Source organism: Mugil cephalus, chromosome 21 (genome assembly GCF_022458985.1).
Source record: "Mugil cephalus isolate CIBA_MC_2020 chromosome 21, CIBA_Mcephalus_1.1, whole genome shotgun sequence".
Lineage (NCBI taxonomy): Eukaryota > Metazoa > Chordata > Actinopteri > Mugiliformes > Mugilidae > Mugil > Mugil cephalus.
The window spans coordinates 20,795,723-20,810,159 of record NC_061790.1 but is presented as its reverse complement, the minus strand read 5'-3'; the positions used below and the strand labels follow the sequence as shown (position 1 = coordinate 20,810,159).

The following is a 14,437-nucleotide window of genomic DNA, read 5'->3' as shown; positions in this document are numbered from 1 at the left end:
TTGAGATCAGGTGATCTGGTGATCGAGCAGTCATTGTGTTCGGCTGATTATCCACACCTTGGCAAGTGACAGTTACTGTTGTTAGTGTGTGGCCAATGTTGTTAGTTGATGGCCTGGGGTTCAGCTGGATATCACCACTTAGTAGCAGCATGTAAAATACAGTACAAAATGTATCTTTTTCCTTTGGTGTGTTGTTGTTTGATCTTGTTTGTTCCAAAAGGATAGTGGTCTTTCTGCCAAAATAGTGTGTAGATGATCGAGTATCCGTGTCCAAAAAAGTTAGGTTTGGAAATGTCCAGTATATATTGTGACTTAGCATCTGAAAAAGTGCCTGTAAGTGGTTCATTTGATATAAAACACTGACTAAGGAGGATACAGAGAAGCCATGAACAGAGCAGAAGCCAATAATAGTGCTGGGCAGTTGTGTAGCATACCTGGAGGAATCCCAGACAAAATGCCAATGCCCCCAGACAAAGAAACCATGTGCAGCCATATGTTCCATAGCAGTTGTTTGGAGCAGGTTCCAGATTATTCTTGGAATATGTCCTTGGTTGGCTGCAGACTTGGTTCTCCTTTAACCCGGCATCTTGAGTTGAAGAATTAGATGTTTGCAGACACAGAAATGCAAAAAGAAAACACTTTTGCAGATGAAAAACTGAGAGAGGAGTGGAGCCTGACAAACCACCCCTGCTCTCGTGTTAGCACTTATCATTACATTATATTCCCTTAATTTTCTTTTTTTCCTTTTACCAGGAAACACACAACCTGCCAGGAGTTAGTAGCATTGGTATAAACACATATAAATACATTAAGTTTACCTTCAAACAAAAGGCCACATTTCATATGTGCCTCAAATTATGCATCTGTAAGAGACAAATAACAATAAGTAGAACAAAATGATATGATATAGCTAAGGTTTTATGGTGTATGTGCAGGAAAATGGCACATTTAAGTGAATGATTTTACATGCACAAAATTACGGAAGCCTGAAGGGGCCATGGGTTCACATATTATTTTTCCCGTGATAACGAGTTAATTTCCTCTGTTTTCTCAAGATCTCGAGTTATTCATCCCATCATCTTGGGAAAATGAGCTCCATTTTCTCAAGATCTCGAGTTAATTATCCCTGGAAAACAAAGTTTTTCTCAAGACCCTTCATAGTGACATCAAACAACTTCTGGTTTAGGGCGAAGCAGGGTATCACTACAAACACAACAAAACTACTCAAAACAACAGAACTAGTGTATTTTCTAAAGGTAAGATTGAGACTATTTCACATGTCGTATTTATCATCTTTATTGAAACCATTGATCTTTTGTTTTACAAGTGCCCTTATGTTAACACATTTTGGTCTGATATTCATGATTGGATGTCATTATCCCTTGACAACATTTGTCATTTTGCTTATAATGATATTATTTATTTTATGATTAACCTGAATGAAAAAAATAAATCTGATATGATAAACCTTGTGATTATTTTGGGTAAATGTCATATACATAAATGTAGGTGTAATTGAAGTACTCCCTCTTTCACCGCATTTTCTCTTTTTCTCTCTCTCTCTTTTTTGCCAACTTTTTCAAATAGCTTAAAACAATTGAGTTTGAATGGAAGGGCCATTCCTTGTCTTGATGTATCCTGCCCTGCTCCGTTTGTGCAGACATATTTTCCGTTGATTTTTTTATTTGGTTTTTGTTTTCGTAAAAATCTTACTCAACTGGCGCTTTAACATATCCACCAGTGTCATATAACTATATTTTCTTTAACTCTGTGACCCTACTTTTCCTTACTCTGTGTTGTTGTTTATTCATTCATTGTCAATAAAGCTACTTTTAAAAAAATCTTCGAAAAAAAACTGCCGTTTCCGCTTCTTCATGTTGTCCAACACCAATTATAAAATGCAACGTCACCATCCCTGTCGACTACCAATCAGAATGGGTGGCGTCATCTTCAAGCGCACCTACCCACACCGGAATTTGCCTGCTGGTTTCCACCATAGACGTTAATACGTATTAATATTAATGTATGATATCATACACCATCGTGGATCGTACGTTAGCGCGTCGACCTATCCGTCGCCACACCCCTGTAAGACGAGAGACGAGCCTGAGTGACGAGCGGACATGTCGGATCAAGAGGCCAGTAAAAGGAAGGAGAATCCAGAGAAAAACGGATTAAGGACACCTGGGCTGAGAGGAGCAAAAACAACAACACTGTTCCGAGCTGTCAATCCCGAACTCTTCATTAAACCTGTGAGAATCTCAGACATTCACTCAGCGTCATATGTATAATTTTGTCAAGGTCCTCTGGCTTTTTATTAATTAATATATCTCACAGTCTTCAGCTGCAAAAACATTAAGTAGAGGACTACTCCTACATATCAAACCCATTTGCTTTATTGATATCAGGCTGAAGGCTGAATAACCTCTAAACATTTTAACTTAAATCTGTGTTATTTTTCAGAATAAACCAGTCATGGTGTTTGGACTGGTGACCATAACACTGTGTGTGTGCTACCTGGGCTATCTTCATGCAGTGACAGAAAACAACCAGCAGCTTTATGAGGCCATTGACAGTGAAGGACAAAGACATATGCGGAGGAAGTCTTCGAAATGGGACTGATGGCATACCATGTTTATGTACTTTAAGGGCAGTGGATTAAAATGTGATTGACTGAAAAAATAACTACTGTCAAACAATCTCTTGATTAACACGGTATTATAAGTATAACTATATATATATACCTATAACTTATGTGTCTCCAGCCTGTAAACACAGTTGCCTGATAATCTTAAGGTATTTAGGATTTCTTCTCTAAAACTGTGATACTTCTATATCCAATGGTAGACAGCAAACTGACCAGTTATAAATTAGTTTAACTTTACAACATTACACTACCATATAACAAAATTCGCTTTTTCACTTTTCTTCAGTGTTCACTGAGTACCAGAGTACATCTCATTACTTGGTAATGTACTATATATATGTGTGTGCGTGTACACACACTGTGTGGCTGTGAAATCCACAGTAATTTATTGTGTTTGTGCCAAGTAGATTACTGTAAACTATTTCACAGTAGTATACTGTGTATTTGGTCAAAAACTACAGTATTCATGGAGTTACTGCGGAAATCACTGTAACAAATCATGTACTGTGGGAAATTACAGTAATATGATACGTGCTGTAAAATATTACAGTAATATGTTGTGTACTGTAAAATATTACAGTAAGATATCTTGTACCGTAACAACAGGAAATTGTCATTTACTGTAAAATATTACAGTAAAGATATTATGTACTGTAGAAAATACAGTAATATATCCTATAATGTAAAATATTACAGTAAAAACATGTACTGGGAAATATATTTACAGTACGACACAAATGTACTGTAAAAAAATCTACGGTAACGAATTTTGTATGATTTTGAGGAAGACAGGAGAGGGAGATAGTCCGTGCGGACCCATTCACGAGTAGGAGCGGATTGTCCGTGAATCCCAGCTGTGTCCATGAAAGTACGTGAAGCTAGCCACTGTAAGATAGTCTTTGCTTAGGCAAGCGTTGGTGTTAATCCTCACCTCTCCGTCAACATACACACCATCGTATATACAGTATATTTCCCAAGTCACACATGTGCAAGTCTCAAGTAAGTCTCAAGTCATTTTTTCTTGGGCAGGTCAAGTGAAGTCACTTTATTATTGCAATTTTACCTGCAGAATCTGATCTTAATGTGAAAAGACAAGATATAAGTAAGTATCGGTAATCATTGGCCAATGTGTCCAACCTGTTTAAAAAATATGACAATAAATTGGATTTCCATCGTAATTACAGATAATCAGTAAAATACATCATGGAATCAAACAAAACAAAAATTACTTCATAAAATGATTTATTGATGGCTTTCAATCTAAACACAGTCACTTCTGCTTCACTTCTGCCAATAGTGAACAAGAATGGGATTTACTGTGGGGTCAGACAGACCTGCAACACAACATAATACATGGTAAATAATGGCTTAATTGTAGTTTTTATTTATGAACTTGCTCCACACTAAATCACATTTACTTAATTAATTCAGATTTATGATTGATTGATTGATTTTATTGGTCCCCATGGGGAAATTTGTCTTCACTGACTGTACAACAACAACAACAGCAACAGTGGCATAGAGGGCAGACAGATCAGTATGGCCTGCTGTTCAAGGCAGCTATTGCTGCAGGGATCAGACTTTTCCCTAGGCGGGCCTTCCTGAACTTGAGGGTTCTGTACCAGATGATGGACTTTTTGTTTAGATCTGTGAGATTGGGTGTGGGGAGACCGATAATTTTAGCAGCTGTGTTTGTAATGCAGGTGAGTTTGGCCCAGTTGCTGACAGAAAGTATGGTGAAGAAACATGTGGAACAGTACAGAAGGATGGATTGAATGATGCTTTGATAGAGTGCCACGTGAAGTAATTTGAGTCATTTACTCAGCTGTTAACCCAAATCCACTTCATATGCTGTTTTTAACCAAACGTTACTTCATTTTACAATCCTATTTATTTCATGTACAGTTTGAACATATTTATTCCATTTTAAATTATATGTACCTACTTTGCTAAGTTTTAAAACCATATTGTGTCATGTGTCATGTCATGATCTATTTTTAAGCAAAATCTATTTGATTTAGTTATGTTTTAGCTTGTAACAGTTACTCAGTTTTAAAACAATTACTTAGTTTAGTCCAACAGTATACACTCAGCTTTACAACTTTAGTTACTTGGGTTACTCAGTTTTAACCAAATTTTAGGTGACTTCATCGCTGCAATGTTTACTTCACAGGGAGACGCCGCGCGCAACCAAGACACCGTCCAAAATCACCCAGACGGCCCGCCGCTGCTTCACATAGGCAGGGAAAACATTGGGTAATGATTCGGTGTTGGCAGGCTGGTATGTTACTTAGCTCGTGTAACCCATATACAGTCAATGGTTTAACCGGTCTTGTGATGAGCCGGTCGGCATGCTGCCACGTTGTCTGGAGTTAATGTTAGTAAATAAATTAAATTAAAAATAAATAAAATAAAAAGTTTCACCAAACCGACCATCCCATATCATATCAAGCTAATGTTAGCTAACTAAGCCACATACGGCCCTTTGGGCATTCCCGTCTGGCCCGCGGTATGTCAGTCATAAACACAAATGAACAAGTATTTATGCTGTGCATGCAATACGACTGTGTTGCTTTTATTTTAAGTCATGATGTATTATTTACATCATGGCACTGTTAATTCGTTAATTCTTCAAAAAGTAAGCTTGAAACAGCTTCTTGCCATCTATTAACCCTCAAAAGCCTGAGCGGATCGCTTGCATCCGTCAAAGCGGCCGATTTTGAATTACCGTCACAGTGTTTTGCGCTATTGATAGTATTCATTGTAAGTGAACACTGGTTAGTTGTGCTTTTGCCTGGAAGACCTTCGTGACATCTCAAGGGTATGACTAAATTTGTTTTTACCAACAAATTCCTCCAAACAAGTGTCTCTTACTGGGGCTCCGCGATCGTTGCTCTCCAACCTGCAGCCGACAGCAGCGGTGCGTCATCATTACCGTAATGGTAGCGTTTTTCTAGAATGCGCAACTTGAATATTGTCCATCGGGGGATTACGGTAATTCAAATACAGCAAGCTTCTCTTTGTGGGCAGACGGAAATTCAGGTCTTAAAGGGTTAAACATTTATTGAGATTTATTGAGATACAGAAAATAATTCATGTAGCTACATGGTCCCTCCTTGGTTCACTGAAGTTTTTCACAGAGGACAAAGTTTCCAACATTCCAATGCGTTATATCCAAAACTACACATTGATTGTGTTTCATTTTCATCTTCAACCTACACCAAAACATAAATTTAAATAAATATCTGCAGGATATTCTCATGTTTCTGATTACCAGTAGCAGCTTATCAACGTATATAATTTACTGCTTTTTACAATGGGAGAAAATTAATATTGAGCTAAATTACATTCAAGTTATCGTTTGGTTTGGCCCTCCAACACACTTCAGATTTTCATGTGGCCCCCTGTAGAAATTAATTGCCCAGTCCTGTTTTACTTTATACTTCAAATGAAGTATTATTTTGTTATGGCAACTTTGGGACAGCTGTGCACGAGTCCTCTGGGGGGAGTCAGCGGCGGGTTCAGCTCCGTGGTCTCTCAGTGAACTTGTTATGCCCACGCTGTTAGTACTGCTGTACCTCGCCCTCAAGCCATACTTTTTCCTGATAGGTGAGCATTGGGAAAATGGTCACTGTGTGTTTAATTATTCACTAATGTTTTATGTGTTATATGTAACTCGTGTTTATATGTTAATGACAACATTAGAAAAGTTTAATGTTGATAATAAAGATGTTTTAGCGTGTTGCTAGGTAGCCGCCAAGCTAGGCTGGCTTCTTTATGGTCTACTGATAAGCGGGTTCAGCTCCGTGGTCTCTCAGTGAACTTGTTATGCCCACGCTGCTATGGTTAGTACTGTTGTACCTCGCCCTCAAGCCATACGTTTTCCTGTTAGCTGCCGTTTCATCGACGCCTTTGTGGTCCATCCGTGGAAGCGGTGACGTCCTCCTGCCAGCCAGCATCCTTTTCCCGTCGGTCCGTACAGGCTGGAGACTCATGTGACCTTTTGTTTTGATTGCTGGCCAGCATCTATTCTCCTTTTGAGAATATTTTTTATTTTATGTTATTTATTTTATGTGGGGAAAATCACTAATGTATGTGTTTTAATAGTGATCGTATTTGTTGATTATGTGTGCCCCTCATTGTTAAAATATTGAGAAAAACAGCTACTTCCGGTTGAATTAATCGAATAAATAAAATATTTTAAGTTGATAGCAAAAGCTGTCAGAACCCTTACCCGCCTCTACGTATTACATATAACATACATTATTTTACATGTCTGTTTGTCTGTGTAAAATTCAGGTGATCCAGATGTTCTACATGAGAAACAACTGGACTAGCAGGACTTTAAATCTGGGCAGAGAACACTTTGAAAGTCATCACTCCATTGCCGATTTTTAATATAGCACAGATGTGAAATGTGACTCATAACTTGAAACAGAACCCTAATATTGTTTTTTTTTTTTTTTTAAAAAAAGACATAAATCATAACTGTATTTAATGTATTTTATATTATATTTTAGTCAGGACAAATGGCATCAAACCGGGAGCGAGGCCACCGCCTTAGCCGGCTGCTAGCACCTCGGATAGCGATTAGCCTAGCTCGGTAGCCTGAGCTCAGTGCTACAAAAGTATAAAATAAATATACAATAAAATATTAAATATAAAAATAAAGAAACATCTTAATCAGACAAAAAGGTCAATTATTATTGACCAAACCAAAAACCCAACAAAAAAAGTCCAAACTCCTGCCACTTTGTAAAAAGGCAGAAACTGTGAGGAAGGTCAGCTGACTGAAGACGGATTTGCAACACTGAGATTACTGGTAAGTCCCCTTTTTTCGGTTATAACAATAATACTATTCATCATATACATATCATAATAATTATAATATAATTATTATTATTATATATTCAAAAAATTCCCTTTTTTTTTTTAACTATCTGTAAACCCTCCCCTTCCCCTTCTGCTCACCACACATCTTGGCCAATCACGTGCGGCTTTAACAGAAAAACAAATAAAAAAACAACGGATCCGTTGTTCACTTCAAAGAGCCGGCTCTTTGAGCCGGATCGTTCGCGGGCGACACATCGCTAATATATCACAAAAACACTTAGTGATTTAGCAATTCAATTATGCATCCAGTACGATCTTATTTATTGAAAAAGAATCGGTATCGGCGATACTGGCCCGTACTTACTTGGTATCGGACCGATACCAAAATATGCAGTATCGCACACCACTAATGCACATCTTATATAAGAGGGCGGGTTTCTCCTTTATTTTTATATTCAAACTGAAAACATGAACTGGATAACACTCAAGTCATTCAAGTCATCCTGTCTCAAGTTAAGTCAAGTCCCGAATCTTTAACTTCCAAGTCCGAGTCGCAAGTCACAAGTCATAAATACATCGACTCGAGTCCAAGTCACAGTGACTTGAGTCCCCATCTCTGATTCTCTTGCAATCTAACGCTGACCTGTCAGAGGCAGCAGTGTGCCATAAGACATCTAGTCTTCCAGAAATTCAAAAAAATGTAGAAGAAGTAGAAGCCGTTTCATTTAATTTAACGCAACGTTACATTGACAAGACAGTAAATTAGCAGTAAGGGGTTTAGCTTACTATGAATGAATGCAACTTTTTAAAACGATTTTTGCAACGTGGGAACAAGTGCAGCACCTTTCAAGGGGTGGAGCAACACAGAAAGCATCACTGAAGTAAGTGTTTAAATAAATAAATCCTTTCTCTTGTCTAAGGTTAAGCAAAATCAACTTTGTCAAATTATTTTTGAAACCTTTTTCAGGCAGCTTAGTTGTAAAAGCAGCTCCTTCACTGAAGTTAACTGCTAACTACAGAAAACACCAGTTAGATGATAAAAATGTTTTATGCATGCAAAATGTTTAAGTTCAAAACAGCTGTGAGTCCCGCATTTATTTATCATGTGAAAATTCACAGAAATATTACTAATGTCAGATTTCAGTGTGGACATGCAGAATGTCCCGCTGCTTTCATGACGCTGCACTTCAAAAACTCATGTACCGCTTTCATAGGTGTGTTGCAAAATCAGTGCCACAAAGACATGTGGAAAGAGATGTTCTACAATGTGAAATAGAGGGTTGTAGCTTTGTGACAGTTCATATTTCAGCCTTATGTGAGCATACTAGTAAAAACTATAAGTTGCAGACTACTTGCATGTAGTGTTTTTCAATGACTTTGTTCATCTAAATTCTAGTATTCTCAGGTGACTACAACTCCTTCTGATGCTGAGGCCCAGTTCTCCCTTCCCATCACCCCTAGGCTCATTGTGCTAGGTAAGTAGTCTTATAAAGATAAATACAATTAAGTAGGCATAGCAAGTACAGTTGGATTACTGAGGATATGCAGAAATCACTGTACTGTTGCTAAATTGTTTTTTGATGTTTGGTCTGCGAAAAACTGGATGCTGTCCATAGAGGGCCATGTTTTCATCCCACATTCACCTCCCATGCCAGATTTTACAACTGCCTTGGCTGTCTTGGTCGCCAGTTTCTATGTGTTTAATATTTAATATTAGGTGGAAGCAGCACTGGAGTTTATTCAAAGGTATTGCACACAGTAGATATTGCACATCACAGTCTGTTTTTTACATTTATTTTACTTGCATGTCTTCTTTAAGTGTGTTTGTACCATTTTTTTAAAATGCATGTATGAGGGCTTTCTCCTAGTATTTAAAACCAGTTGATAACATTATCATTATTAGCATTATATCATAAAGAAATTTTAGACCATTGTTTTAGACCAGTGTCCATTAAATGTATACTGGTGTCCTTAAGGGGAAGATTATAGATGCTATGGATATTTGTAGGGCAATATAAGGAAAGGAGTTCTTAAGATCAAGATTCCAACCATCAAATATGTAGTGGCCGTTTGTCCATAAAAAACAAATTAATCTTTAAATCAAACAAAATCAAAAGGCCACTGATGCACTTCAGGAATGTGGTTTAACGCAGGCAAAAGAAGATGAATGTCCAAGCTGAATCCTCTGCGTTTTGATGGTTTATTTCAAAATAATAAAACAAACAAAGGAACAAAGAAAATCATGGCTGCTCTCTCCTTTGTCTGGTAAAACCATAGGCCCACCCCGGTGCATGCTGGTAGTAAGGGTGCCTACCTACCTAAATAACCTAACGTGCCCAGTGTGAACCATTTACCAAAAATAAATAAATAACCCAAAATACTAGCCATGCAAATCTATATCCTAAACAAATACTTAATAATATTAGCAAAAATCTAATCTAAATAAAACAAACACAAAAACAAAACAAAGTTACTCATACTTAGAGCTATCAGATTTACAACTAAAAACTAACAAATAGCTCCTATAATATATATTATATACATTTTTATGTTTTAACAATTTGGTGGGCACTTTGCAAAAAAATAACATTTTACTCTTTAATCCATATCATTTTGAGTTGGTCTTAACCTTGAAATACAACTTTTGCCCTGTAATTATCAAATAAGAGTTATTTTTTTCTATAAACTTGATTTATCCGGAGAGGACTCTGTTTAACCTGATGTTCACATCCCACTGGCATGGTGATTCTAAATATTAATTTCCAGTTTTATTTATATTAGGTTCCTCGTCAGGATTAATCCTGACTCAAGTAAGTGCAGTGCCAAGGTTTCAGACGAGCCAGAAAACTGGAAGAACTGTATCCCCTGCCATTATACAGCTTAGGTGCATGCTGTTGCTAGTAGCAACAAGCATGGGTGTGGCCCAATCCCAGTTCTCCCCTTTAGCCCTCCCCCTTAATTTCGCGCGTTCATGTGAGGGGTAGTGGTGTCCAAAAGTATATACAGTCAATGGTCCCTATAAAATTTAAAGAGTTTAGCTCAGTAATTAACTCTATTCCCAATGGAATGATACAACTAATGAAAAGCTATAAAGAACAGAATATGCAACATGCAACTTCTACCATTCTTTACATAAACGGTATTGACATCCTGAGTAAAAAATGTACTAATAAACACATCAGAGAGTGTCTCTACAATGCTAAGAAAATAACACCTAGAGGGAATTTTTTTTGGAATGCTATTTTTATGGATATTAATTGGCACAAGGCATGGCTTGTTCTGTTTAAACTTTGTGTTACAAATAAAATTAGAGAATTACATTTAAAAATACTACACAATATATACCCATCTAAGATGTATATTTCGAGGTTCCTTGACATCAATAAAAAATTTACCTTTTGTAAAATTGAACCTGATGATGTAACTCATTTGTTTTATGGTTGTGCACATAGCAGTACATTTTGGAAAGATATGGAGAACTATATATTATGTAAAACGAAACACAAAATCAACATCAAAGGGAAGTACATTATAACTTATTTTGAATCCCAAGAAAATAAACTTCATACAATAGTAAACCTTTACATTCTATTGGGGAAATTTCAAATACATAAATGCAAATTTCATAATTCCTCACCATCATTTAATTTGTTTTTGATTGAAGTTGATTATTATTTTAAGTCACTTAAACTGATTACAAATAAAAACATACATATCTATAATGAACATACATTCAGAAATGTTTAGTTAAAAATTTGTCACAATAACTATAATTTTAATTCATGGGATACAAGATCTGTCTTTAAAATTCATTTTCTTTATCGTTAATTTGATTGTTTTTTGTTGTTTTTTTCTCAACTATTGTTATAATGTCATATATATGTAACTTTATTATACTATTATTGTGTAAGGAATGTGAGCTGGAAATGCTGAAATGTCTATTTGTTACAAATGTTTGTTTGTTATTGTTTTCAATAACGTTTTTTCAAAAATACAGTCAATGGTCCCAATTCTACTTCTGATTGAGAGCTAGGGCTAAGGGGAATGACTACATAGCCCTTGAAATCAAGATTATCTGGGAGCTCACTTGAAACAAAGGGGTACAACGGATTTCCCATCATACACAGCTTTTGTTTATTCAACCAGCTTTTGTTTTGTCTTGTTACGTTTATTCCATTAATATTGCTAGTTATGTATTCAATTCACTTCCATTCAATTTTATTTATAAAGCACATTTCATGCACAAGGCAGACTCAATGTGCTTTACAAGAGGTATACATAGTTACAATACAAACAGTTACATAAAAATCAATTCGGAAACAATTGAAAAGTACAAGTGCAAGTAAACAATCACATGTATGCCATTTTCACCACATACACACTTAAACTCATACATGCACACCAACTCACACAACCACACATGCAGCTCAGCAGAATGCTGTTGAAAAAAGATAGGTTTTTAATCTGTTTTTAAAGATGGCTACTGATGCGGCATGTCTAACTGTGTTAGGCAAGGTGTTCCATTTTTGTGGGGCATATACACTAAAAGCTGCCTCCCCTTCTTTGGATCTGGTGCGAGGGATGAGTAAATTGCCACTGTCTGTTGACCGAAGTGTTCTTGCTAGGGTGTAAGTGATGAGCATATCTGTGATACTGTTACTGAGGTGCAAGACCATGTAGTGCTTTATAAACCAGGAGCGGTATTTTGAAATTGATTCTTGTTCTAACAGGTAACCAGTGCAAAGATTTAAGAATGAGAGTGTGATGTGTTGATATTTTTAGGTACCAGTGAGAATACGTGCAGCTGCATTTTGAATTAGTTGTAACCTCTGAATACTTGAATTCGGGAGTCCAGTGAATAAACCAATACAGTAATCTAATCTACTTGTTATAAATGCGTGGATTCATTTTTCCAAGTCTGATTTTGACAGAAAGACCCTCAATTTGGAGATATTTTTGAGATGATATTGTAATGTGATTGATATGACTTCTGAAATTTAGATTGCTGTTGATAATTACACCCAGATTCCTTGCTTCAGTTTTGCTGTCGAGAGAGAGAGAGAGAGTTGAGATGTGCTGTGATTTTCAGTCTTTGAGCCTGTGCACCAAAGATGATTATTTCTGTTTTGTCTTTGTTTAGTTGTAAACAGTTTTCTGACACCCATTGATTAATATGTTTGATACACTGAGTGAGGGATAATATGGGTGATAGGTCATCTGGGTATAGTGAAATGTAAAGTTGCAAATCATCTACATAATTATTTTCAATTCAATTCAATTTGAAGTTTTATTTATATAGCGAAATTACAATACAAATCGCCTCAAGACGCTTCACAAAAACCAGCCTGCAACCTCCAGAGCAGCCTGAGGGCGACGGTGGCAAGAAAAAACTCCCTTTTAACAGGAAGAAATGTTGAGCAGAACCCAGCTCATATGGAGGGACCCATCTGCTGAAGGCCAGCCGGGTAGAAACAGAGAAGATAGAGAGAGGAGAAGAACAGGAGAAACAAGATAAACATGTAACTAAGATTATGCTTGCATATGACATGAGAGAGTGGAAGCATGTAGAGATTGAACAGCAGTGGTCCAACAATTCACCCTTGAGGTACCTCACATGTAATGTTCATTTTGTTTGAGTTGAATTCACCAATGGAGACATAAAAATGTAGTCACCTGACGTTAGTTAACGTTAATAATATACGTTGGACGTCGCTTCTACTTGCAATTATATGTTGTTTTTTTGTTTTTTGTTTTTTTCCCACACATATGTTGCAGACCAAGGTTGCGCATCAGATAGGCAAATTACATGTTTTCAGCCACGGTTCACATTCACACACGATTGTTTTCACTCCGGTCCAAACGCCGGTAACTTACAGCTGTGCATGAACGGGATTGTTTCCATTGCAGGTTCCTCAGATACCGTCGTCTTCTCGTACGTCTTCGGCCGCCGCAGAAAGTCGTAAATGTATACGAAGAGCCAAAACAAACGCCGCAACAGCTGGCGTCGGCATCTTGGATGTTTGTTTACAGTTGTCGCCTCCGCAAGCAAATGGCAATGCGTGATGACGTAACGGTAATGAGTGCCGTCTCATTCCCTAGGGCAGGGGTGTCAAACTCTTGTTAGTTCAGGGGCCATCTACAGAACAATATGATCTCAAGGGGGCCAGACCTTCAAATAATGACAACTTCAAATGTTTCCCTTTGTTTTAGCACAAAGAAGTACATTATGAAAGTGTTTACATTTAATGAACTGCACTATTACAAAATCCTTTATGAACAACCATGTTTCTTAAGAAAAAGAAGTGCAATTTCTGTATGTCTCAATGTTGTGTTATGTCCACAGCTCTTACTAAAATTGTGTGAAACGTAGGAAAAGTAGTTACTTTTATTGGAAAATTTGCAGTCAATGTTTTCAATGTAATTTTTGCACTTTGCAAATTCATCCCGCGGGCGAGATTGGACCCTCTGGCGGGTCGCTTTTGGCCCACGGGCCACATGTTTGACACCTGTGCCTTAGGGGAATGTTTTCACCCCTTCCCCTCGGCCCTCGAAACAGAGGGCCGAGGGGAAGGGCTAAGAGGTAGGGCTAAGGGGGACAATTGTGATTGGGGGGGGGGAACAACAACAATGGAAAAGTAGTAAAAAAAAAAAAAAAAGCTGAGTCTTGTAGATAATGAGGTTAGTTATGTAAATTAATCCAAAACTGTCACGGTAAATGTCATGGTAAGTGGTGAAAAGGTCACAGATTCCCTGGCAAAGATTTTCTATGACAGTCTTATAGTTTCCCATCCCATAATGAAATCGTAATGTGTGTGTTACAACACTTATATTCTGTGTGGCTGCACCACACTATTAGTAGTAGGGGTAGGATGGTAAAGAAATTGTATTCTTTACCCGACCATGACCTCCACCCTGTTATGTTTATTATAACTACGCTGTTGGGTTTAAAGGGGTTAA

The 14,437-nt window shown here is 37.2% G+C and overlaps 1 protein-coding gene across 1 annotated transcript; it reads left to right on the top strand.

Moving 5' to 3' along the window:
* Positions 1 to 1,941: 1,941 nt before the first annotated feature.
* On the top strand, positions 1,942 to 2,685 carry smim8 (small integral membrane protein 8). Its single transcript, XM_047573880.1, has 2 exons — positions 1,942 to 2,252; positions 2,464 to 2,685. Exons 1-2 carry the CDS (start codon positions 2,124 to 2,126, stop codon positions 2,620 to 2,622), a joined length of 288 nt encoding a protein of 95 aa, XP_047429836.1. The 5' UTR covers positions 1,942 to 2,123; the 3' UTR covers positions 2,623 to 2,685.
* Positions 2,686 to 14,437: the final 11,752 nt, after the last annotated feature.